This window comes from Melanostigma gelatinosum (genome assembly GCF_949748355.1).
Source record: "Melanostigma gelatinosum genome assembly, chromosome: 19".
Taxonomy (NCBI): domain Eukaryota; kingdom Metazoa; phylum Chordata; class Actinopteri; order Perciformes; family Zoarcidae; genus Melanostigma; species Melanostigma gelatinosum.
Window position 1 is genome coordinate 21,003,464 of NC_136652.1, and position 24,796 is coordinate 21,028,259.

A 24,796-nucleotide genomic window follows, 5' to 3' on the forward strand; every position below is an offset into this window, starting at 1 on the left:
ATTTAGCTTTTACATCTGATATTACAATATCTAGTCTATTGACTGTCTTTAAGTGGCAGAATTGTGCTTTAACTCCCATTTCCTTTGTTATCAGTCAGCATAACTGACCAAATAAAAATACAAGCTGTCAGTCTATCTAATGCAGTAGTTCACTGGCAGGAAGCTGCAGACACAAAGCTTTGGACAGAGATGTGAAGAATGAGGCTTTTTCAGTAGAAGTCCAAAGAAGAAGCGTCTTTAAAGGAAAAGCCCCCCAGCTGGCGGTTTGGTGATTGTTTTTTTCACCGATCAAATGTGGGCTGAAGATTTGGCTGAAGTCAGAGTTGGTGAACTCTTGATTTTACTCTTAAATGTCTTTAAAATTACAAACATGTTTCCAACACTGGAGCTGTGTAACTCATGAATCTAAGTTTGGGTCTGCTTCTTCAATTCAAAGGGTCAGAAAGTACTCGTATATAGATATAATTCCACGTTTGATCCTGTTCTCTGTTGAAAGGCTGAGGAATGAAGGAAATCTTCAATGAACTAGAAATAGAAGAGGCAGGTTGAGGAAGGAGACTGATGATGTTTCGTTTTAGAGAAGTTCGGTTATTTGTTTACCGTCAGTTTGTTATGGCGGATGGCGCCAAACACTTCGCTACCCATGAGCCTTTGGGCCATTGTTGCCGAATTCATCCAATATTGACCCAGAATTAAAAGAATAATGTTCAGTTTTCAATTATTGCCAGAGGACAAGTGCACAAAACAGAATTTTAAGCTCTACTCCAAATGCACCTTGGGAGTTTTACTCAAATGAACCAATGCATTCATGGTCTGCAGTTTTCATTTGCAGCATTGTTTTAGGTGGTTGACAATGGAAAATATCTGATGCTCAATAACGTGTCATGTTTTTCTGTAATTGAGTGTAATGTTTGCGACAGCAGCTGATCAGTGCGGTTCAACACACTTGGCTGGTTTGTTTAAATGGGTGCTGGAGAGGTTCAGACTTCAAGGGGACCATGAGGGGGATTTTTCCTTTAAATCACAAATCAACTCAGAAAATTCTTCCAGGATTCCTTCAAACAATCACCAGCACAAAGTCTTGTCAAAGTCACAGTTCCCACAAACTCGCTGTACAGTTTTTGCTTCATTTACCACGTGATAATACTTCGACATACTCCAATAAAGTGCATGCATGATCGACGGTGTTCAGAAAACATTGTTTCATCGCTTCTGTGATTTCAGACTGAATGTCATCGTAAAGGCCGATTCACATCGAATACTCGTCGGTAAAGTTCAAGTGCGCAGACGTCGCGTTACGACTGCTGGCTCTAGTTTTTATTCATCTTTTCAATCAACAATCAAAGACAATTAAAAAAGTGCTGCTTGGTCATCATGTCGTCTGGCATCCCGTCCCGCCGTGTGCTCACATGACGCATGATCGGAAAGACGTTTTCTACAGAGCGAGTGCAATATACAATGACGGATGGGGACGTTTGACCCTGTAAGTCCAGAGGAGCCGTCAGCCTTCACAAAGACAAATCATATCTACGTTTCGCCTGCCAAGTGCCTCTTCAATGACAACAAAAACATCAAAACATGGAAACAAAGGTGTCCCTGTGCAAAGTCGAACATGACAGAACCAAAGTCCTTTCACCCGCGTCAGATTCCTAAAACATGATTGTAGTAAAAGGTTTGTACAAAACGCAATACATTTATATTTCGTAAAAAGATCTATCAGCTCTTTGCTAGTTTTATTCATAAGAAATTGCATATACCCAAACATTTTTTTCATATAGATTGCATCCCATGTCCAAACAAACGATTTAAGATTATCATCCCGATATTGCTGACACGTTGTCCTAATAGCTATCGTTGAAGGTCGGTGATTAAAAGGATTCAGAATGGCAGATTGTCTCCCACGTTTTTCTGAAGCCTTTTTGTCTTTTCCCGCTTCGTTCTCCGCACCAACAGAAAGAAAAGAAAGCGACAGAAACAGGACAGTTTGAAACGGAAGAACTCCGAAGGGGATGATGGGATTTGCACCAGTAAGTTTCCGTGTCATGATGTTTGAAATCTTCCCGCTCATAGCATCGGTTCTTCTCCTAATTTTAGAGTTACATTAATATTAATATCCACTTTCAAACATTACAAAAATGAATGAATCGCATCCGTTAAACAACCTGCAGCTTCTCAGCTCGTCTCTTCAATGATTGCTCTCAGGCCCCCCCCCCCCCCCCCCGTTAAACCCGTGACGCCCAGTTTTTTGATGTATCGCGTTAAATTATAGAAATGATTCAAGCTTACAATAAATAAATACATACATATACACTAGAATGTGCATACATTAGCAGCTATAAACAGTACGTCACATTATATTAGGTCATATGAAAATGTACAAAACGTGAATGTTCGTTTAAAACGTTGGTAAATTGTTTTTCAAAGCAAGGCAACGACAATCAAAATGAAAACAAACGGAGATACCCATGGAGGTGAGAGCATAACAGCAGAATAATTCAAATAACTATGTTAGATTACAGCAGCAAAAAACAACCCATTCCCTTCTTTTCGACTTTTATTTCTGCTGTTGTTTTTTCGCTTTGCATTTGTTATTTCGGCCTCAGTCAGCGCTACACCTGGATGCCCTGAACGGCCTGTTTGATGTTCTCCAGCAGCGCCTTGTTCTCCGGGCTCTGGTACTGGTCCTGGTGAGTGTACATGTCTGTCAATGTACTCACATAAGTGTCAAAGTTCTGTTCACTCATTGGCTCCTGAGAGAGGAAAGAAACCCACGAAGAAGAAAAGAAGAAGTCAGAGGGATTGGAGTTGGTGTTTCTTGACAGTCAGTGTATATTTACTCTATAAACATTGTGGGGGAAGGAAGGAAGGAAGGAAGGAAGGAAGGCAGGAAGGGAACACCACGCTTACACAGAGCGGAATGGTTCGCTGGTGGATGGATGGAAGGTTAATGTTGAGCATATGGAGACAAAGTCAGGATGTTAAAAACGAATGTGTTAATGGTCAGATGAGGGAGACACAACTGGGAGTTAACGTTAGCTGAGCCGACTGGGAGGTTTTGGTGGTGAAGATATTTCTCAAAGACGGAGCAGCTTTGGCTTCAAACATATTCTTATTGGTTGAGTTTGACCTCGGTGTCAAACAATGTTCGTGTTGTTAAAACACGATTTCTGTTTGTGTGGAATGACCACAGTTTGTTTTGCATGTGGCGTCCCATAAGGCTCGATTTGAGGCCCAGTTATTTTTGTTCAATATGAGCTTTCTCAGCCCAGTATCCCCAAAAATGATTGTCGATACAAACATTTCCAGCATCTCATGATTCACGTCCAATGCCAATGTTGATTGCTAATACAGGAAGTGGAGTGCCTTCGGTAGAACGTAAGGCTGTGCAGCTGGTTGTGTGACACGCTGTATTTTTGTGATTTCATCATTTCTCTCTTTGTGTAATAAATCAGTATTTCGTTCTTATTTGCATATTCCTGAAGGTTTTCCATGCACCCAATTGCACTCAACGCATCGTATGGTTTGCAGAAATGTAACTTGGTAAAAATCAAAACACATCTGATTGTTTTTATCTGGAATGGTCCACCGGTAGGTTAGCGACTGTTAATGTCTATTGAATCCACCAAGTTACAGTCTGCAGACGCTACAGGAGCGTTAGGAAAGGGGGGGGGGGACAGTGCAGAAGAGGAGGATAATTGGATAAAGGATAAATGGATCTCTTACTCTGGGAGGCATCTGTAAACAGCAGTTATGCTTTACTGGGGCCTCTTTCTGTGGCGGCGGTTTCTACAGGAGAGGGTGTACAGAGAAGTCTATTAGCCCGCTGGACACACGGCTTCTTAAGCTACACCCGGAAAAAAAACAAAAAAACACAACGTCCGCCTGAGCGAGTCCTTTCCCCTCCTGCTCTGTTCACACTGAACGTCTCACAGATTGTGATTTATTGAAACCAAAACAAAATTCCCTGTGAGCGCTCAAGTCAAAAGTCAATTTTGAATCATGAATTTGAGGAGAGAATAAAATAAACTGTGACACCATAAAGTTTGCTCGTACTGTAAGTGAACCAAAAATGGATATGACCTATTTTTGTGATTATTATTATTGTCATTATTATTAATATTGGGCGTATCTTATATCCTACAACACATGTGAACATTTGCTCAAACGTTCTGCAGTGTGAAGGGAGCCTCAGATTTAGTTTTCCTGAAAACAAGAAGGGAAAATTCTACAAAAATGTCCACTCTGTCCACGCAAATCAACTAATTTGAGGAAAATCGTGTGACGATCTGAAAACAAGCACCAGCTATATTACAAAAATAAATAACATCCAGTGAGCAGCATTTAGAGCTAATTCCTGATTTAGACGTACATCTTTCTTGCACATGAAGCTAAGAGTCCAGTTCTCAAGTAGCTCGGGTTCATGCTGCTCAAAGAGAGATGATCCAACTAAACCCGGTCGTCTTCCTACACGAGACGACACGACGTCAAAACAGCCGTGAGCGCTTCACTCAAACTGAAAAAGAGACGTGGGGCAGTTTCTTTATGCGAAACTCTGTGAGGCTTTGTCGAGCAGAGAGGAAGCGCAGCGTGGACGGCTGGGGAAAAGAAAAAGGTGACGAACTGAAAGAAGCAGATGAGTAAAAAAAAGCTGAGTGTCAGAGATCAGCTCGGATCTTTTTACTTTCTCACAAAGAGATTTCAGTGTTTGAAATGAAGCTGAAACAGACAAACATCTGACAGAAGCGCTGAACTCCCTTCGGATAAATTGACAAAATGAAATTTATCTTTTATTTCAAGTTTGAAATTCAGCAAATTTGTCTGTTATTTAGTCGTAAAAAAATGTATTCTTCAATGTAAGAGCAAAAGAATCTGACAGTACTCATGTTTTGATGTACGATTATTAGATTTCTTATAACAAATCTAAAAACATTTACTTCGTGAAACGAGATCCACTTCTAATCCTGGCAGTTTATTCGCTTGTTATAGAATGATGGTTTAAGAATAGAATAGAAGATAAAAGACAAATTTATGTCCCTCTGGAAATTTAGTCCTACTTACTTCATACTTTTGCCGTTGCAGGAATGAACGTAGAGTTCAAACAATCCCTTCATTCAATCATGTCCAATCCTCACAATATTTCTACCAAAACGGCCAAATTAGACTTTTCACTGCACTGCTCTCAGTAAATCATCGACTTGCCTGAAGGATTACAGGTTTGTTCAATGGGGGAAGGAAGCAGCTACCTTTAGACACCAGCTACCACCTATTTCTAGAATGATCAATAAGCTCTTATTGTGAAGGGAGGTTATTGACCTATTACCTACCAAAATAAAAGTTTAGAGGATTCTTCCATTTTATTTCTTAACTTTGAGATAATTTGACTGAAATGAATCTAAAGCAAAGCTGCTGATGAAAGACAATATTACTTTAAGTATTTCTATTTGAAGCCTAAGACTGTAAAAGGTATCATCCTGAACAAAGCCTTTGCCTGAAGGTACAGTCATCTTATTTCTCACCATGTGTGGAAGCTGGATGTTTGCTAAGCTGTTGATGAGCGACTGGCTGAGGTTGGCCAGCTCGTGCAGCAGCGAGTCGTTCTGCTGCTCGATCACCTTGTTCTCGTCCTCGATGGACTTCAGGCTGGTCTCCATGGTGGTGATCTGATAGACGAGGGAAGTAACCATCAGCAGCAGACACTGTTTCTGACGGCGGTGGGATTTACTAATATACATTTATTATACTCACTAATCTTCTGTTCTAAGTTTCTATCTTTAACAGAAATACTGATTTTAATTACTAAATAATTCCCTTGGCTTCTACTTTGCCATTTCCTGATCACTTGCTGCAGATGTTTCAGATTAAAAGCATACCCAGAAAGCGCTAAAATGCTGCAGAACGGCTTTTATTGTGACATATCTGTTCAGCTGTTGAGTTTCATGATAGTTCTTTCACACCAATCAAAACAACAACAAAGTAGAATCAGTTGGATTTAACTTGTAAATAAAAAACTGTATTTCTGTGAGAAAATCTACATTATATTAAATTTACCAAGACAACAGGTCAACATGGATGAAGTAGTTTGAAAGAAATTTGGAGCAGATAAAAAAAGATGTCTGACTGAAATAAAGTACATATCAGAGGGGGAATCAGGAACAAAGGAATGTCTCGAATACAAACCTCTTTGAATAAAGGTCTGGTTGTGTCTTTCGTTGAGGTAAATGAAGACCTCGATGCTAACTGAGAAGTTTGTTCTCTAATTTGGAAGATCCTCCACGTAAAACGCTGCATGATCTGTGAAACGTCAAGGACTCCCCGTCTCTCTGCTTGTGCTGTAGTGAATTCTCAAATGCTCCACTCGTATGAATTATGTTCCATATCCAATATGAACCCTCAGCACTGTCTGGTTCATTTGTATACTTCATGTATTTATACGACAGTAAACACACACTCTTACTTGTGTCCTCAGTTTTATCATGTCGGACTCCACTGCAGTGTTGGACTCGTTCAGATCTTTGATTTCTTCATCCAGCTGTTTGATTTCTTCATCGTTTTCGATGCCTGACACAAAGAAAGAACATTTCATTCAATTCAGATATGTTCTTTCCCGTCCTTCTTCTCTGGTTCTGGTTCTGGTTTGGCTCTGACCTTTGCTTGCTCTCTGCTTGATTGTCAGCATTTCCACCCCGCTCATCCTGGCCTTCTTCATGGCCGAGGTGGCACGGGGACACCCGGAGAGACTGGAATAAAATGCACACATTGACGAAAACTTGCCTGCGATAAGTTATCAATCTGCTGCAACTTTACAAGTGCCTGCGAGCTGATTCTAATTTGTACATGCGTAAATGAACAGGAAGGAAATGATCTACGTGCATTATGATTTGCAAAATGGCCATCAAGATGCAGAGCAGAGGAAAACTATCCATGAAAACTGTAATAACAACAAATTTGTGTGATACAGTTGAAACAGAATGACACAGAGCCACGCCCACCTCCGATGTGTCAGGAAGCTCCCGCTGATGTGTCCCGAGCCGTCGCAGCCGGGCGTCGGGCAGCTCATGCCGTCCGTCTTGCCCGATTTCCAGACAAACTGCGAGCCGTTGACGTAGCTGTCCTTCTGCCTTTTCGCCGCCAGGGGGCAGCCTGACGCGCTGCGGTGGGAGGCGTACTTCCCCGTCACATGACCCTGTCCGTCACAGCCCGGCACCGGACACCTGGGAGGAAGAAACAGAGTTGACGAAGGAAGGAAGGAAGTCTTGGCTTCACCGGAACCCCTGAAATATTGGCAGTTGCCCCCAGAGGCTAAATCGTCCTCAGACCGGGAGCCGATGGGTTCCAAAATTGTATAAATACTAATTGTCATTGCATACAATTTCTGCAGGTTGTATACAAAAAAAAGTGAAACACACTTTTAATTTCTTTACTTACAGGAAATGACACCACACATATGCAGCAGCATAGTCGAACTGAGACTTTGAAATGCCAGGGAGAAATCCAAACGTTTCCTCAAAGAGAGCTGTGAATGGTGCTTGCTTTCAACGAGGTTACCGAGCAACGATACAACGGAATCTCATCCCCGCTCATCGTGTTTTGCCGCTTGGGGAAAAGACCACAGCCCTTTGCGTGGTAAGGTTTGCAGCGATTAGGTTTCGGAAACAAAACCACTGAGTTAGGGGTAGAAAGAACATCATGGTTTGGCTTAAAATAAGTATGCTTGTACCAACATAACATCAGAAAAAAACACTCTACTTTTAATTTCACACAAGACATGAACACTGGTCCCGAGTAAAGGTTCTGTATTTGCTTGCGACTGACCACCAGGGGGCGACTCCTCTGGTTGTATAGAAGTCTATAGAAAATGACTCTACTTCTCTCTTGATTTATTACCTCAGTAAACATTGTGAACATGAGTTTATGTCTCAATCTCTAGTTTCAAGTCCTCTTCAATACAGCATGATGTTCAAAACAAACAACATGACCACGCCCATAATCCAAAATGGCGAAATCCCCAAACTCGCGGCTTCAAAACGTCAGTCCACAAACCGATGGGTGACGTCCCGATGACCACGTCCACTTCTTATATACAGTCTGTGGTTTGTCCGTATTCAGACGTCGAGGGGCGCTGACTGGACTGAAACCATGAATCTGTTACTATGACCGACAGAGACGTCACTGTAATGTGGCTGCTATGATTTATATATACACACCTTTAGCATTAAATATGAATCTTTTATTCATGGAGTTATAAAAACGGTGACATACACTAAGCTCGGTAGGTTTCAATGGGCAGAATTTCTGAGACACTGGCGTTTTAAAATGATTCTTCAAACTAGTGCAGGACAATTAATTCATCGAGCGTTATCATTGTAAACTGAATATCTCAGGGTTTTAGAATGCTGGTCGAATAAAACAAGCAGAGAACTTGCAATGGGTATTTTTCACCATTTTCTTACATTTGATATGCTAAAAAATGAATGAATCGATCCTCAATAATAATGACAATGATCGATCAATCATCGACGATAATTGTGCAGTAATTTTTACCCATAAATTACTGAATTAATTTCCTTAAAGCTTTTATATCAACAATGGGTCAAATGACTAAATGCAAGAATTATTTTTCAAAAACGGTATAATCAGTATTCAGCCATTTTGTTCTGACGCTTGAAATTCAGCTCAGGTGCCTCCAATTTCTCTTGATCATCTTTTAGACGTTGCCCCAGATTGATTGGAGTCCACCTGTGCTAAATCAGCTGATTGGACATGATTTGGACGGACACACCCCTTTCTGTCTATATAAGGTGTCACAGCTGACAAGCCACGCGGTTAAAGAAACTGCCAGCAGAGTTCAAAGACTGGGTTGAGCCGAGGCACAGGTCCACAAAAAGCCGTTTCTGCTGCGTTAAAGATTCCCAAGAGCACATTTGTTTGCGTAATATGTAAAAATGGAAGAAGTTTTGAACAGTCCGGACTCTTTTCCGAGAGCTAACCGCCCACCAAACTGAACGATTGGGGGATAGAGGTAAAGAGAGGCTGAGAAACTTACAGAACAAAAACCGTCACTTCAACCCTCCACCAATCTGGGCTTTATGGCTTTAGTGTCCAGACATTCTCGTCGGGGAAAACCACAAAAAGGCTGTTTGGACTTTGTAAAACTGTACCTAAAGGGCTTTCAGACTGTGAGAAGATTCTCTGGTCTGATTGAACTGTTACGGTCTCAACCTTTAAGTGTCACATCTGGAGGAAACTTTTATCTGTGGCAGAAACTGGGGGGACTGGTCAGGGTAAGGTCGAAGGGAAGCCAAACGGAGCACAAAGTACAAAGATGTCCGAAATGCAAACCTGGTCTTAGAGCTTCAGTACCTCAGAATTTTCTGAAGCACACGGCGGAGACAGAACGGAGGGACAACTGTGTGAATGTCCTTGAGAGAAGACCGGCTAAAAATCACCAAATCCAGGTGTGCAGAGGTTGACTCCAGGCGGCAACCTCTGGTTCTGACGAGTGAAGCCAATGCGGAACGGAAGTATTTTAAAAGCTGCATTCTCTCTAGTGTCCACCAGGGGGCGACTCCTCTGGTTGTATAGAAGTCTATAGAAAATGACTCTACTTCTCTCTTGATTTATTACCTCAGTAAACATTGTAAACATGAGTTTATTGTCTCAATCTCTAGTTTCAAGTCTTCTTCAATACAGCATGATGTTCATTTAGTACATTATGGTCCATTTAGAGTCACACAGACCATAAAGCAGGGGATGCTTTAGGGCGGGGCTACACGGTGATTGACAGGTTTCTACCAGAGATGTATACGGCAAGGCAAGTTTATTTGTACAGCACATTTCAACAAAGTGCTTCACATAAAACCATTAAAAGCATCAAAACATAAGGCAAAAGAAAAGGAGATTTCAAAAACAATTAAAAAACAGTGTAAGAAATAAAATTCAGTAGTAAAATGCAGAAATGCAGGAAATTGATTAATATATTAATTGAACGTGGTTCAATTAAAGGCAGCAGCAAACAGAAAAGTCTTCAATCTTGATTTAAAGGAGCTGAGGGTCTCAGCAGACCTGCATCTTTCTGGGACTTTGTTCCAGATATGTGGAGCAGAAGAACTGAACGCTGCTTCTCCATGTTTAGCTCTGACTCTGGGAACAGGAAGTAGACCGGTCCCAGACGACCTGAGGGGTCGGGATGGTTCATAAGGTAGCAGCAGATCAGAGATGTATTTTGGCCCTAAACCATTCAGTGCTTTGTAAACCAACAGCAGGATTTTAAAGTCAATTCTTTGTTGGACAGGAAGCCAGTGCAAAGACCTCAGAACTGGAGTGATGTGATCCACCCTCCTGGTCTTAGTGAGGACTCGAGCTGCAGCGTTCTGAATCAGCTGCAGCTTTCTGACGGACTTTTTACAGAGACCTGTAAACACACCGTTACAGTAGTCCAGTCTGCTGAAGATACATGCGTGGACAAGTTTTTCCAAATCCCGTTGAGACATAAGTCCTCTAATCCTTGATATATTCTTCAGGTGACAGTTGGCTGATTTTGTAATTGTCTCTACGTCACTCCTCCTCAGTCCAAATATGGTCACTTCCTGTTCATTGGTTGCAAAAAACCAACATAGCGACGGCTGTAATCCAAGATGGCGACGGCAAAATCACCGAACTCGAGGCTTCATAACATCAGTCCACAAACCGATGGGTGACGTCACGATGACTCCGTCCACTTTTTATGAACAGTCTATGATTGAGTTATCATACCCAATAAGACTTGACGCTGTAATCACCACCAACAGTTAATAAAGTAATTCAAATTAAATTTAATTTAATTAAAGTATATTGAGTCCAGAGTCTGAACACTTAAGTCAATGTAATATTTCTTCAATTGTTTTTTATAGACATGCAAACATTCTTAAATGCTGTGTTGCCTTTGTCATCATGAAGAACAGATTTTAGATTTAGGGGGAAACCTGAATTTAAGGGGTTTTAGCATGAAGGCCTTTACCTGCCTGCATCTTATTCACACTTAAAAAAGCAACTTCATTTTGCAATGAGGTCTTTTTTTCTGAGCTTTGTGTGAATAATGTTGTGCAGAGCGGGATAAGTTCCACCTGTATTTATTAAACATCTACTCCTTTCAACCAGATCTACCTCTTCAGTTCTTACCTTTCATAATAAAGACATCAAATATTTGCAGACGAGTATTTTGCATTTTGGTGTTGTTTATTATTAATAATAAATGTCCTCAAAATACAAACCGTTGCTCTGAAATTATTAACATTCTAAAATGAATAGCGTCAAATAATCGTCTTCACTCTGTTTTTCCTTGTCCTCTCTGTCGAAGACTGCTTGCTTTTAATCGGGATTTATTCTGGTCTTGGACTGAGAAACTCCAGGTTTTGCCTGTGAAACTGAACACTGACTGGATGTGATGAAGGTATATGAATGTCGTCCATGAGATAGAGGTGAGGAGGTAGTTTAAGAGCATCATTTAGTGAATAGAGGGAATCAAATGAGCATATCGACAGTAGAAATGACTAATTAGATGGTTAGACTTCTCATAATTGCCCTCCTGAAACTTCCCTCATTTCAAAGCTTTAAAGAAACCTTACTTGATTGGCTCCTGGTCGTCCTTGTCCTCTTTGCTGTGGAGTATTTTGATGCCGCTCTTCTTGGCTCGTGGACAGCCGGACAGACTGCAGGACAGAAGACAAATTGTACAGTGAAGTACTGTATTTGTTTCGTTTGTAGCTGCTCGGAGTCCGACTGCGCGATTACTGTTACCTCCTGTGGGAGGCGTAGTTTCCAGTGATGTGTCCAGATCCATCGCAGCTGGGGGTCGGACACCTAAGGCACAAACACAAGGGTTAAACAGCGACTGGTCTCCAACCATGGACTCAGACTGCTCAGACCTGCTGTTGTTTGTGGTTCGGACTGCTCTGAACATGCCCAGAAGTATTTATTGGCGCCAATTTCCACACTCACGGACTTTTAAAAAGTGGACGTAGTCATCGTGACATTGGTTTGTGGACTGATGTTATGAAGCCTTGAGTTTGGCAATTTTGCTGTCGCAGTCTTGGATTACAGCCGTCATCATGTTTTTTTTCGCAACCAGTGAACAGGAAGTGACCGTATTTGGACTGAGGAGGAGTGACGTAGAGACACCGTGTACGTCTTTGGTGGAAACCTGTCAATCACCGTGTAGCCCCGCCCTAAAGCATCCCCTGCTTTATGGTCTGTGTGACTCCAAATGGACCATAATGTACTAAATGAACATCATGCTGTATTGAAGAAGACTTGAAACTAGAGATTGAGACATAAACTCATGTTTACAATGTTTACTGAGGTAATAAATCAAGAGAGAAGTAGAGTCATTTTCTATAGACTTCTATACAACCAGAGGAGTCGCCCCCTGGTGGACATTAGAGAGAATGCAGCTTTGAGACACTTCAACATTGACTTCACTCGACAGAACCGGAGGTTGCCGCGCGTTAAACACGGTTACCAGTGGAAGCCAGAGACATAAAACAATAAAGGTAAACAAGCCTGGCTAACTAAATGTACACAGAAACATTGAGGATTAAAGATGAAACATGAAGATGAAACACAATGGGACTGGGTCGTGGACTTTGTGGACTCACCTGAGGTCCTGAGAGTTGGTCGTCATCATCCCGCGGATGTTCTTGTCGGCCAGCTGGCAGCTTGACAACCTGCAGGAGGGAAAGAGACACAAACTGAACTCCAACTAACTTGATTCTGAATTGTGCCTTCAGATTAAAATGTTAATGTTTTTCAACCTTTTCAACAATAAGTTCAATTCTCTTCACAAATGCAACGACATCATTCATGCAATGATTTTCCCCAATAGTAATTTTAGTAAATCACTAAAAACATGTTGAAATGGACTTTTTTATGGCTGTTGACAGTATTTTATATTTAAGGAGTGATGCAAAGAGATATCCTGCAGTCCCTCTGTAAAAACATTTGACATGTCAACAAAATGAAACAACTATTTTGAACCTGGCTTCATCCAATGTTCAGATTTATGTTTTAGAAATGTATCCAAATGAGCACATATTTAACAATATCATGCTTCATGCTATTTATACATACCATTTCAGAAAACTTGCAAGACAAAAGATAATTGTCTTCATGTCAGTAATCAATGGGGACGTTTCATGGTGATATCATTGGCTCATTATTTTTACCCTATTTACCTGCTCTTAAAGGACTCTTCTCTGTTTTTCTTTTGCCCCTTTCTTCTTTTTGTACCATGGCTACTGTATTATGTTTCTAAATGTATGTCTGTACGTGCGCATCTTCAAGGCCAGCTTCCATTGAAGGGACAACAAAGTGAAGCACTTGTACGACAGCTCTCTGTGAACGTGGTACGAGTGAGTCTTACGTGATGAGCTCCTTCTTGCCCTCCTTGCAGGCCGGGTACTTGTGGTGTTTGGGGCTGGGCACGGTGACCTCGGCCGGGTAGCGCTGCTCGTCCAGCAGCTCCTGGAAGGGGTCCAGCTCGTCGCTCTGGTGCAGGGACGAGAAATACGCAGACTACGACACGTCACTACGGGCTCCGTGATTAACATGAATATTCATCTTGTCAAGTCATTTAATGTGAGGCTTTTCCAGTTTAATCTCACTTTTCTTGCACAATTTAGTTTGAGAGAAGCAAAACTCACTGGTGGATTTTTCCTTTGTTAGAGTTATCTGTTATTGTGTCCTCCTGTAGTACCCCTTCATAATTAATTTCCCCTTAACCTCTAATGGGACATATGAGTGATCACATTCGTTGTGTCGCATGGCTGAACATGCAGTTTTGTGATAATTAAAGCCTTTTCTTCAGCCATTTAAAACTTTTAAATGTCACTCAAACACACGAAACACGTGAAGTCACGTGACCGTGGTGGAGTTCCTTTACAGACTAACGTGAAGTCAGGTGACCGTGGTGGAGTTCCTTTATAGACTAACGTGAAGTCACGTGACCGTGGTGGAGTTCCTTTATAGCCTAACGTGAAGTCACGTGACCGTGGTGGAGTTCCTTTACAGACTAACGTGAAGTCACGTGACCGTGGTGGAGTTCCTTTACAGCCTAACGTGAAGTCACGTGACCGTGGTGGAGTTCCTTTATAGACTAACGTGAAGTCACGTGACCGTGGTGGAGTTCCTTTATAGCCTAACGTGAAGTCACGTGACCGTGGTGGAGTTCCTTTACAGACTAACGTGAAGTCACGTGACCGTGGTGGAGTTCCTTTACAGACTAACGTGAAGTCACGTGACCGTGGTGGAGTTCCTTTACAGACTAACGTGAAGTCACGTGACCGTGGTGGAGTTCCTTTATAGACTAACGTGAAGTCACGTGACCGTGGTGGAGTTCCTTTATAGACTAACGTGAAGTCACGTGACCGTGGTGGAGTTCCTTTACAGACTAACGTGAAGTCACGTGACCGTGGTGGAGTTCCTTTACAGACTGACGTGAAGTCACGTGACTTTTCTTCATGTATGTGTATTATTTGATGACTCCTACACGTGGCAATGCGTCAGTGAGATAAATCAGCCCCAGTTAACCAGTTCAAAGTTCTGCTGCACCAGTTGGACTCGGTGATCGAGAGCCTTTTGTGGCAGTGAGCGCTGCAGTCTGCTCTGCAGTCCACACATCACACCTCCTCAGTCGGGAGCAGAAATCGTTCAGGACTGTCTGGAGAGAAAATAAATCCCATCAGCCAGCGAGCTCCAGGCTGCGGCCTCCTCTGCAACGTCGTGCTTCATTAACGAACGCAATTACTCTCCTGATTAAAAAACCTTTCACTCCGGCGCTCCGAATCCAACGAGGCAAGTGTAGCAATTTGCTGCATGGATTGCTCTGTGTGACATCAGATCTACGAGCATTTTACAGCGTGCAGAGGATCTATCGTGTTTTACCTGTGTATTAGTGGTGTAATTCAGCATTTTAATGCACCGCGCTGGAGCTCCTGGAGCGTTCATTCAGAGAGCTGCTGGGTTCTGAGACGACGCAGTGCAGCTTCTTTACCACACGAGGGCGCTCTCAGCCCGCTGGAGGGACGACCGCAATCCCTCCCATCAATTTATCCAACTGATAAAAGTTTAATTTTAAACTTAAGTGAAGGACAAAAGTAAGAATCCTTTTGCTCACAAAGTAAAACAATAAATGCTATCACATTCATTTTGACTTGGAGAAATGCCCTGAATTAAGCTACAGAGGTTTACTAAAGATAAAAAGTTATTTGAAGATACATGCATCATTAGCAATTAGCATTATTAGCAGCACATAATTAAAGCTGGAATTGACTTAGTTTGCAATCACTTTTCACACATCTTCATTGGCTGCACTTACTTGCTAGAATCACATATTTTGGCAGAATAACGTATCAGAGTGAAATATAAGAATGTTGGATGTATTGACAATGGAGCCGATGTAAAGTCAATTTCTGGTTGTGTCTCTATTTTATGTCTTTCCAGTGACGATGTAAATGATAAGTGCCCGAAATCTGAATTTACTCACCGAGTCTTTATGGTACAGTGAGTAGCGGACGAGTGAACGACGGAGTGATTTCCTCCAGGATCGACGTGGTCGCGTAAGAGTTGCTCTTAAAGGTGCAATGTGTAACATCTGGCCACCTACGTCGAACCATCAGGGGGCAGCATTTCACCTCTGATGGGTCCAGGCAATCTAAGCTTGCAGCTTACAGGGTATGAATATCAAAAGAAGCCAGCTGCTAACTTCCAGCAGGGAAGGAATACGCCAATATCACCAAACTGCTGAAACTCAGAGACAAATAACTGGTGTCATGAAGTCTTCAGCGTGGCGTCACTTTTTATAATCCAGCCATCTGCGTGTTTACTGTGAGAGTAACTGGTCTGTTTTGATAGTTTACTGGGTTCAGATTCAAAGTGGAAAGGGACTTTTAGTTCGCTGAGCTGTAGCATCTTGAATTCAGGCACCGGGGGTCTGATCCTGGCGGACCGACCTGACTCCCCGCGCTGGATCTTTTTGAGCTGACATTTTGTTTGTGGACGGCCGTTTTAAAGCCTCGAGTTTGCTGATTTTACCGTCGCCGTCTTAGTTTTTGCCACCAGTGAACAGGAAGTGACCATATGTGGACTGAGGAGTGACGTAGAGACGTCGCATACGTCTCCGGTAGAGACCTGTCAATCACAGTGTAGCCCCGCCCTAAAGCATGCCCTGCTTTATGGTCCGTTTGACTCTGAATGGACCATAATGTACGAAATGAACATCATGAACATCATGTGAACATTCGGTGTAGTTCTCGGAAGTTTGATGAAAACGGATCTGATTCGATTTATCTTCACGCTGCCCGACATTTAAACTGTCTGCGCTTTCTGCAACACATTGTCTCCTTCTGATATCAATGTTTTTAAGCTCAATCAACATATTCTCTCCTACAGCACCTATCTTTGTCTTCTGGACTTTTGTTTTCAAATGATTTCTATTGAGCGGCCCCAGGGTGAGGAATAACATCAAGAACTGAGCTGATGTACAACTCTGGCGAGCTCTGTGCCGTTTCTGTGAATTTGGTGAGTGAAGTTTTACACGAGCAGATACTAGACCTTTCCAAACTCACAACATTCTCTCACTTCTATGTAAAGTGATGCAAAAATGACGCCCTCGCAAAATACGTCCACAACTTCTCCTTGTTGCTTTTCTGCTTTGCGTCAGAGGACCAGCATCCGTCTTTAAACAGCTCATAAAGCATAACTCATCTCTTAATCTATGCGAGCACCCTTTAACATAAACGCAGGGTTCCTAAAATCTCTCAATTTCATGCTTCAAATTATCTCCTTATTTTGCATGATTAGGGGACATGCTGCCTAAATATTAGATTTGGTGGTTAAAGCCTTTAATCGTGACTGTAAGGGCAGAGTGTGCAGCCTGAGTGGCATTTAGAGCTTCAATTTGGTCTAAAAATTATTCAATTTTAACATTTTCATTTCACTTATTCGATGCGTACCCTGACATTAATCTTCAAATGAAAAGTTTTAGGTTTACAGTGAAGTGACTCTATTTCCTCTGCCTCCACAGTTCTGAACTTCCGAACGGTTTGAACTGATTGTAAATTAATTACAAGAAGAATCCGTTCATGTGCGTCAGTGAATATCTTCATCTACAAACTGTTGAGCAACTTTGGATAAAAAAGGCTTTTCTCATCCAGCGGTCAGAGCTGCACCTGCACAAATTCCTGCACTGTAATTTGTAGACAAAATCAATTTGTATGTAATCCTCATAATCGTGAACCAGGAAGTATAAAGACTGTAAACACCCCACACAGGGTTGGTTGGAGGGAGGTGAGGTTGGACGTCTTTCACCCATAAGACGGCTGTTAGTGCTCGGGGTGAAACCAGAATCTAACTTGTTTCCGTGACGACAAAAGATTATTTTGAAACGACTGCAGGAGCAGAAACTGAGACGTGTTGCTGGACTTGAGTAGCAACTCTTTGTAAGATATCAGAAGAGATAAAACCTCACTGAGGACTCTGTGTGTATGACGCATGTCGACGTTTCTACTTTGCATGAGGACGACGCGGTGGCCCTTCCTCTTACCTCTTTGTGGTCCTCCTCGTCCCCCAGGCGTTTGATCTTGGTGTAGTCGACGGGCAGGTCCCAGCAGTCGGCTTCGCTCAGCTGGTAGCAGCGGCTGCTGAGCAGAGCCTGCCGCTGGGGCGACATGGGCTGCAGGGCGGTCAGCACCGTCCCGCTGCCCTCCGGCCCGCCGGGCTGACCGGCCACGTCCACCGCACCGCTGTCGTCCAGGTCTCCGACGGGACTCTGATGGAGACAGACAAGAGGGGGGGGGGGGGGGGGGATCACATGATCACCGGTGTGGCGGTGAAACAAAGGGAAGTGGTTCTGAGGTTTGGTGCAGGACATTTTAAAGTGGTCACAACTCTTCTTCATAAAGTCACAGATTAAATATGAAATGGTCAAAATCAAAGCAGCAGAGGCCGAGATGTCCTGGCTTTTAGTTCTTAACACAATCGTTAGACTCTCCATATCAACGCCAACGTCTTTCAAACTGTCCCAACTTAAAACTTTAAAAGTGTAACGTCTCTTCGTGGCATCATCACGATTATTTTCTTAACTCTTCACCAGTCAGTGAACTCTCTTCACATGGCCTAAGAGGTTCCTCAAAACCAGATGTTTTTTAATACTCTCAAATATCAATAGAAGTATCTGCCTCAAAATATCAGGATATCAATCTCAGACTCGGAGCTCATGGTGCCAAAGTTTCAGTTAAACTGATCGCATATTCAGATCAACACACCAGCATGAAATCCCCCTTAAAGGGACGATGCCCACTTTATTCCAACTTGGGTCTTATCTTCACATTTCTATCGGTAATAATAACTTTGTACTCACCAAGTGGACTGCTGAGATCTGGAAACATGGAAAACACAGCGGGGGGACAAACAGGTTATCCAGATTATCGAGACGACGTTATTCAGAGGTGATACAGCAAATGTGCGGCCATGAAGTGTTGGTAATGATCCCTCGTTGGAGAAGAAAACAGCGTGAAAGCTGACGTGATGTTTTGAAATCGACCGTTTGGGTAAAACTGAAATGGCGCTCGCCTTCGTCTTCTACAACCTGTCCAGCTGGTGTTTCCTGGCTCATCTTTGTAGTTCCCAGATCTCAACAATTACCTTGCTGGGTACAATGTTCATCATCTCTGCTGGTAAAGATGGTCAAAACTAAACTAGCACAAGTTTTCATGAATGAACCTGAATCCTTGATGAGCATGAGTCAAACTTCCACCATCTCATTTTTAACACTTTATTTGACAGAATAATCTAAACTTATTCAAATATTGCGATGTGTTTTCCTGCCAGTGTGTGTGTGTGTGTGTGTGTGTGACGTGTTGGTGCGTGCCGCCTCACATTACCTGAGTCAGCAGGTCTTGGGGTTTCCCTCCCAGAACGTGCGGGAGCTCCCGGCACCTCGTCGACAGGTTGAGGATGGCCGTGGCCGCCATGTGGGCCGCTTCCATGTCGTGGGTGTAGTCGAAGCTGCTCTTACTGCAGGTGCTGCTGGCGCTGCTTCCTCCTCCTCCTCCTCCTCCTCCACCAACACCTCCTCCTCCTCCAGCGCCTCCTACTCCACAGCTCAGGCTGCTGCTGCTGCTGGGAGCGTAGCTGCTGGTCGTACTGCTGGCCGGGCTCGACGTCTTACAGTAGCGCTTAGCTGCAGGGAGGCACACACACACACACACACACACACACACACACACATGCGCGCGCACACGCACGCACACGCAGGGTTGATTTGTTAGATTGGTGCTGGCGTTCGGCCAAACTGTGCAGCAGATGGATGAAAAATGTACAAAAAAAAGGTTCTGTTCCATTTAAAAATATGCAAAAAAAAATAGACTGATGAAGGGAAACGGGGAGGCTGGTGATATTTATATAGTGATATTTATTAAGACTCAAATCAACATTTTTTGACGTGATAAACGACGTGTTAGGGACATCGACCCGTCGAACACAGAAGAGAACGACGTCACTGTGAGATTCACCGGTGATGAAGATGAGGAAGAGACATGAGGTCAAAATATGACCGGCTGCATGTAAATGGCAATATTAGTGGAATATTAATTTTCATTCACCATGTAAACAGCTCATTAGGAATATTTTTTTAATTGTTTTTTTGGTTTTATTGTTTTGGGGAACAAGGGCAAAAAACTGAATATTTAGTGCACGTAAACAATGTTTTAAAGGGGACAATGCATCATAAAAAAACATAAAAAGAAAAAAAGAGCAAATATAACTTTTGGAGATCCTCCCGATTATGCTTTATTTGCTGCCGATACCAATTTATGATTGTTAATGATCTGTTTTGGCCGATACAGATCGTTTTTCCTTTAAATCCTTGAAATCACTCTGAAGTCGGTGTAAACGTTCCACGCTTGGTGACTTGCTCCTTCGTCACCATGAACACACTCACATTAGTGTATTTTAACTCAATCCCACATACAAATACTCACCGAATGTGGATTCATCCGCTGCTGAAAATAGTTCCCAGCATATAGTTTTTTATGTGGGGAGGGGGGGGGGGGGGGGGGTATTCTTTTATAGAAACTACATCATTGTAGATTTATGTCTCAAGTAGAAGCGAATGGGCTTCGAGCCACAGACGAGTCGGAAAAGTACTGAGACATTTTTCATGTGATTTTGTTGAAAACAAAGTAAATATAGAATAACACCAGACGAGAGGAGAAATGAAACAGGGGGAGGTGAAAATAGAGGCAGCTGTAGGGACAAAGAAAAAGCGATTTCTGTGTGCTGCATGGTGCGATTGTGAATCGGGGCTCGGCAGGCTGGAGCGATGCTGATGGAGGGAAGGATGCTGGAAAGGAGGGAGGGAGTCGTGACGGAGGGGGGCGCACAGACACCTCGTCTAAAAAACCTCCCTCTTGCCTGCGTCTCACTAATGGCTCCCAGCCAAAGAAACCGGGCTCGCCTCCATTATCTCCCTCCCGTTTCACAATCCCTCCATCTGCACCTCCTCCCTCCCATCCCTCCCATCACCTCCATCCAAAGGCTCTTGGCTCGGCATTTCCATAACTCTGCTCGGCTTTTTTTCCCACTCTAGCCATGTGGAGAGGCGGAAAACACCGGCGTTTTCAGCGGTCTAACAAAGAGAATACACTGACTATACAGAGCGTGTGTGTGTGTGTGTGTGTGTGTGTGTGTGTGTGTGTGTGTGTGTGTGTGTGTGTTTGTCGTCAAGTACAAAATGTTCTCCCTAGAACAGGAAAAAAGAAAATAAATCCTCCATACGGATCATTTTATTCCTTTGAAGGTCTGACAGGAAATCTGTTTCCATCCTGTTTTTTTATGCTCATTTTGAATTTATAAATAAAAAGTAGAAATAAAAATTCAAATAAATATTTTTTGTTTGCCAGAGGTGGAGAATGTGGCATATGAATAAACATGAAAATGCGATTAAGATTGAATGTGAGGATAGATAATGATGAACTGACACCTGCTTCTTCTCATTACCGCTTGTTATTCTTATTCTCTAACTTATTTAAATTCCAGTATTGTGCTGTAGATGCAGCACCTGCGTGCTGTTGCCACCCACTGTGACATATTTCTTTCCGCCGGGAAGCCAGAAAAGAAAACACCACACCTTCCTTTCTTCAAACAAAGGAGACAAATGCACGAAATGACGACTCTTCTTACCGTCGTATCCTTTCGGGGAGGTGTCTCGCCCGTGGTGGGACTTGGTTGCCGGGCCTCTCTTCCCGTAGCCGCTGTGTTGGGCGTCGTAGCCGCTGTAGTCGTAGCTGGTCTTGGAGTATTTCTCCAGCTCCTTGGCCAGGTTGGACCGCGGCGTGCTGGTGGGGACGTTGTTTTTGTAGCCGTACTGAGGAATCTCCAGCTGCTTGACGAAGCACATCGGCCTGAAAGGCAACCGGACAGGGATTTTGTTACTGCGCCATTCAGCATCTTTAAGTGTAAATATAATCAACAACAACACCGTTTCCCAAAGCCAAGATTATCTATCAGCAAGACAAAGTAGACCCTGTGTTCATTCTGTGTGCTGGAAACGTGACTGCACCATTGGGCTTCCCTAATTAATAAGGTTTATCTGCATGACAAAACACACTGGCTCAGGAGGGGGATGTTAGCACACTGCTCATTTCTCTGCATTATTTTTACATGCCTGATTCATGCAACATAAGTAAATGCATACAAAATATGTTGCAAATCTTCTGAAAGAGGAAACCATTTGGCATCCTTGATTTAAGAGGCAACACATGTAAGAAGAGGGTTTTTTTAAATGTGTGTAAAGGTATTTCCCAAAGCTTTTTATCTTATGGATTTGTTTTGAGTGTGCTTTGTTTCTGCACTATTGCGCTTCCCCACTTAATTAAAGTTTGTATGATCTACAGCTGCTTCCCACTAATGCAAGTGTGGGAATTGTACTGGACCATTTGGTGTCCCTTATTTCACTAACACTGTTAAATACAATCTACTGCTGTTTTCCCAACCAAAGATGGCAATGAACCGGGGTAAGCGCTGTATTCATGGTTTCTGCTTCCATTTTAATGCACCATTCAGCATCCTTGATTCAAATATGATAATTAGAGGTTTAGCTGCATGACCAAAACATTTAAAAAATATATCAAATCTGCTACAAGAAAAGTACCCCTTTTCATTACTTATTGGTTATCTACTAACAATTTAGCATCCCTGATTTAAGAAATCTATTTTGTTGTGCACAATTTGGCATCCGTAGTGTACCTGAATGGGTCATATATTTGACTGAAAGCTGTTTCAGAATCCATGTTGGCTTCCCAGACAACCCAGAAAAGTAAAAAGGTTGAGTCAATGTGCTGGTGACTTCATTGCACCATTTGGCATCCTTCAGAAAGAGACGCACAGAAATGTAATCTTGAAGCATTTACCAAAGCTATATTGTTGGTTGTTTGGGAACTTTTTTCGAGGCACTTTTTGGCCTTGAAGTTTTACTGCACTATTGAGCTTCCCCATCTCATTAAGATTCACAAGTGTGGGGAATCCACTGCACCATGCAGCATCCCTGATTTAAAAATAAATGGTGAATGTAATGCACAGCAATGTCAAATAGCTAACCAAACCCAAAATGACAAAGAACAAGACAAATCAGGCTTCGTGTTTATAGGATATCTTTAGATTTGAATGCACCATTCAGCATCCCTCATCAATGCATGACAATTAAAGGTTGCACTTCATGATAAAAACATATTATTATTAAAACACGTTATCTTAATGTTGGTCTAACTCCGCGTGGGCATTACCTGAGGACACGGTCTGACGTCTGATTGGACGTCTTACTGCCGCTCTCAATCGGGAGGATCTTCTCGTGGACCTTCGCCATCTTATCTGCGGCAGCGATGGGACAGCCGGACAGACTGGAGGAGGGGGAGGAGGGGGGAGACGGCACACGGCCTGGTTACATATACTGTACTGTCCACACACACACACACACACACACACAGCATCTGGCTGAAGACTGGTTCAGCTGTCAGGAACAGCAGTTCACAATGAATTATGAATTGATTATGGCCTACTTTATGATGCATTACTGGTTTACTGACTGATGGTTTGTGACTGATCACCTGACTGACTGACTGGTTTACAAAGTCTAGGTTTGATTGGTTTACTGGTTGACAAACTGGTTTACAAAGTCAAAGTTTAACTGGTTTACAGACTGTGTTTGACTGGTTTTCTAGCTGACTAACTGGTCAACTAGACTTTCTGATGTTTTATGAATTGACTATCAACCAGTTCAGTACGGACTGGTTTACTAGTTCATTGACTGACTGGTTCTAATGACTGGTGCGGTGACTCTTGACTAACCATGTTACTAACTGGTTAGGCACTGGTGACTGCCTGTTGACTGACTGGTTGACTGACAGCTGAGGGCTGAAGCACACATTTTCACACGTGACTTTGGCGTGTTTGCAATCAAAACACTTTCCGTTTAAACAGACTCGTTACTTCACACCAACTCCCAGCAACACCCTCTAAATTTGTAGTTCTTCATTCGCTCCTTGTCAAGTGTGACTCCTCAGGTTCACAAGGCTTCATTGAACCTCCACGGGAACAAAGGCTAGAAGCCATGCATCCCTTCTAAACTTAACAAATAACCGAAAATACAGCGACAAAAGAACGCGTTAACTCGTGTACATAACTGTTGGTTTAGCTCCTGAAACAGCAATTTGACCACCAAACAAAACCGACAGTTTGTCCTAAATGAAGTCGTTAACGAGTCTCTAATGTGGGTTTTCTTCAATGAATTTTGGACTAAAAGAGAAGCCTGAGAAACAGTTTGTGTTTAAAACGTAGACTTCCTGCTTCTCCCTCTGTCTGTCACTCCGGGTGATTCCTAATCACTTCATACACGGGAGGAATGAAATACCGTTAAACACACACACACACACACACACACACACACTTATAAGGTTGATAGGAGCGTGTGAGCATCGTGTGACAGATCAGCACGGCAGCAGCTGCTGCTGAGGCTGAGGCTGCTGCTATGAAGGCGTTTCCATGGCGACTGCCAGACATGAAAGCTGTGTGAGCTGGTAGCTAACGGTAGCTACGCTAGCTAGCTCGTGCTTTGTTTCCTCTCCCAGCGGAGCTGTGCTACATAACACACCCTGCAGCCACGTCTGAGCCAGTGTGTGTGTGTGTGTGTGTGTGTGTGTGTGTGTGAGTGCTTCTCTGTCTGCCAGCGCACGTGTGCTGCTGTCTGTGAGCTAATTTGTGAGTGTGTGTGTGTGTGTGTGCCTAAAACAGTGCATTTCTGTGATTTGAGGCTCTACATATGTGTGAGAAACTGAGTGTGAATCCTGATCACTTTACACAGTTCAAAAATATGCGTGTGTGTGCATGTGTGTGTGTGTGTGTGTGTGTGTGTGTGTGTGATGCTCTGCCTCTTAAACAGCTGAACTGCTGATGTGACGCACCTTTAGCTTAAACATGGCAACATTTAAATTAAAGCCTCCTCTTTATTTCTTCCCACCAGCTTCTAAACCTGGGATTGTTCCAGCAACTGAGATCATTTCATACCAGAGGAAATGAGGCAATTTTCTTTTGGTATCCAGGTGGAGATAAATGCAACATTACAAAGATCTTGTGTTGAGCAAACACAAGAGACTTCCTGTGAGGAATCCAGTTGCCAAATGATGCTTCATTTTGTGAAGGAATTGTTTTTTTTACACCTCAAGTCAGTCTGCAGAATAAACTGGTGTCTACCAATCAGTGTCAAACGTCA

General features: G+C 42.8%; 1 protein-coding gene across 1 annotated transcript in view; it reads right to left on the bottom strand.

The window, feature by feature from the left end:
- Positions 1-2,609: 2,609 nt before the first annotated feature.
- The window catches only part of myt1la (myelin transcription factor 1-like, a), a gene marked incomplete at both ends in the record, with an annotated part of 47,102 nt that continues 24,915 nt past the window's right edge, over positions 2,610-24,796 (bottom strand). Inside the window, 15 exons of the mRNA XM_079290387.1 lie at positions 2,610-2,750; positions 3,724-3,786; positions 5,517-5,660; positions 6,449-6,558; positions 6,646-6,737; positions 6,990-7,211; positions 11,604-11,687; positions 11,776-11,838; positions 12,633-12,701; positions 13,397-13,548; positions 17,576-17,800; positions 18,392-18,409; positions 18,915-19,213; positions 21,214-21,434; positions 22,815-22,928. Of these exons, the coding sequence (XP_079146513.1) occupies positions 2,610-2,750; positions 3,724-3,786; positions 5,517-5,660; positions 6,449-6,558; positions 6,646-6,737; positions 6,990-7,211; positions 11,604-11,687; positions 11,776-11,838; positions 12,633-12,701; positions 13,397-13,548; positions 17,576-17,800; positions 18,392-18,409; positions 18,915-19,213; positions 21,214-21,434; positions 22,815-22,928 (2,017 nt within the window). The remainder of the gene's footprint in view (positions 2,751-3,723; positions 3,787-5,516; positions 5,661-6,448; positions 6,559-6,645; positions 6,738-6,989; positions 7,212-11,603; positions 11,688-11,775; positions 11,839-12,632; positions 12,702-13,396; positions 13,549-17,575; positions 17,801-18,391; positions 18,410-18,914; positions 19,214-21,213; positions 21,435-22,814; positions 22,929-24,796) is intronic.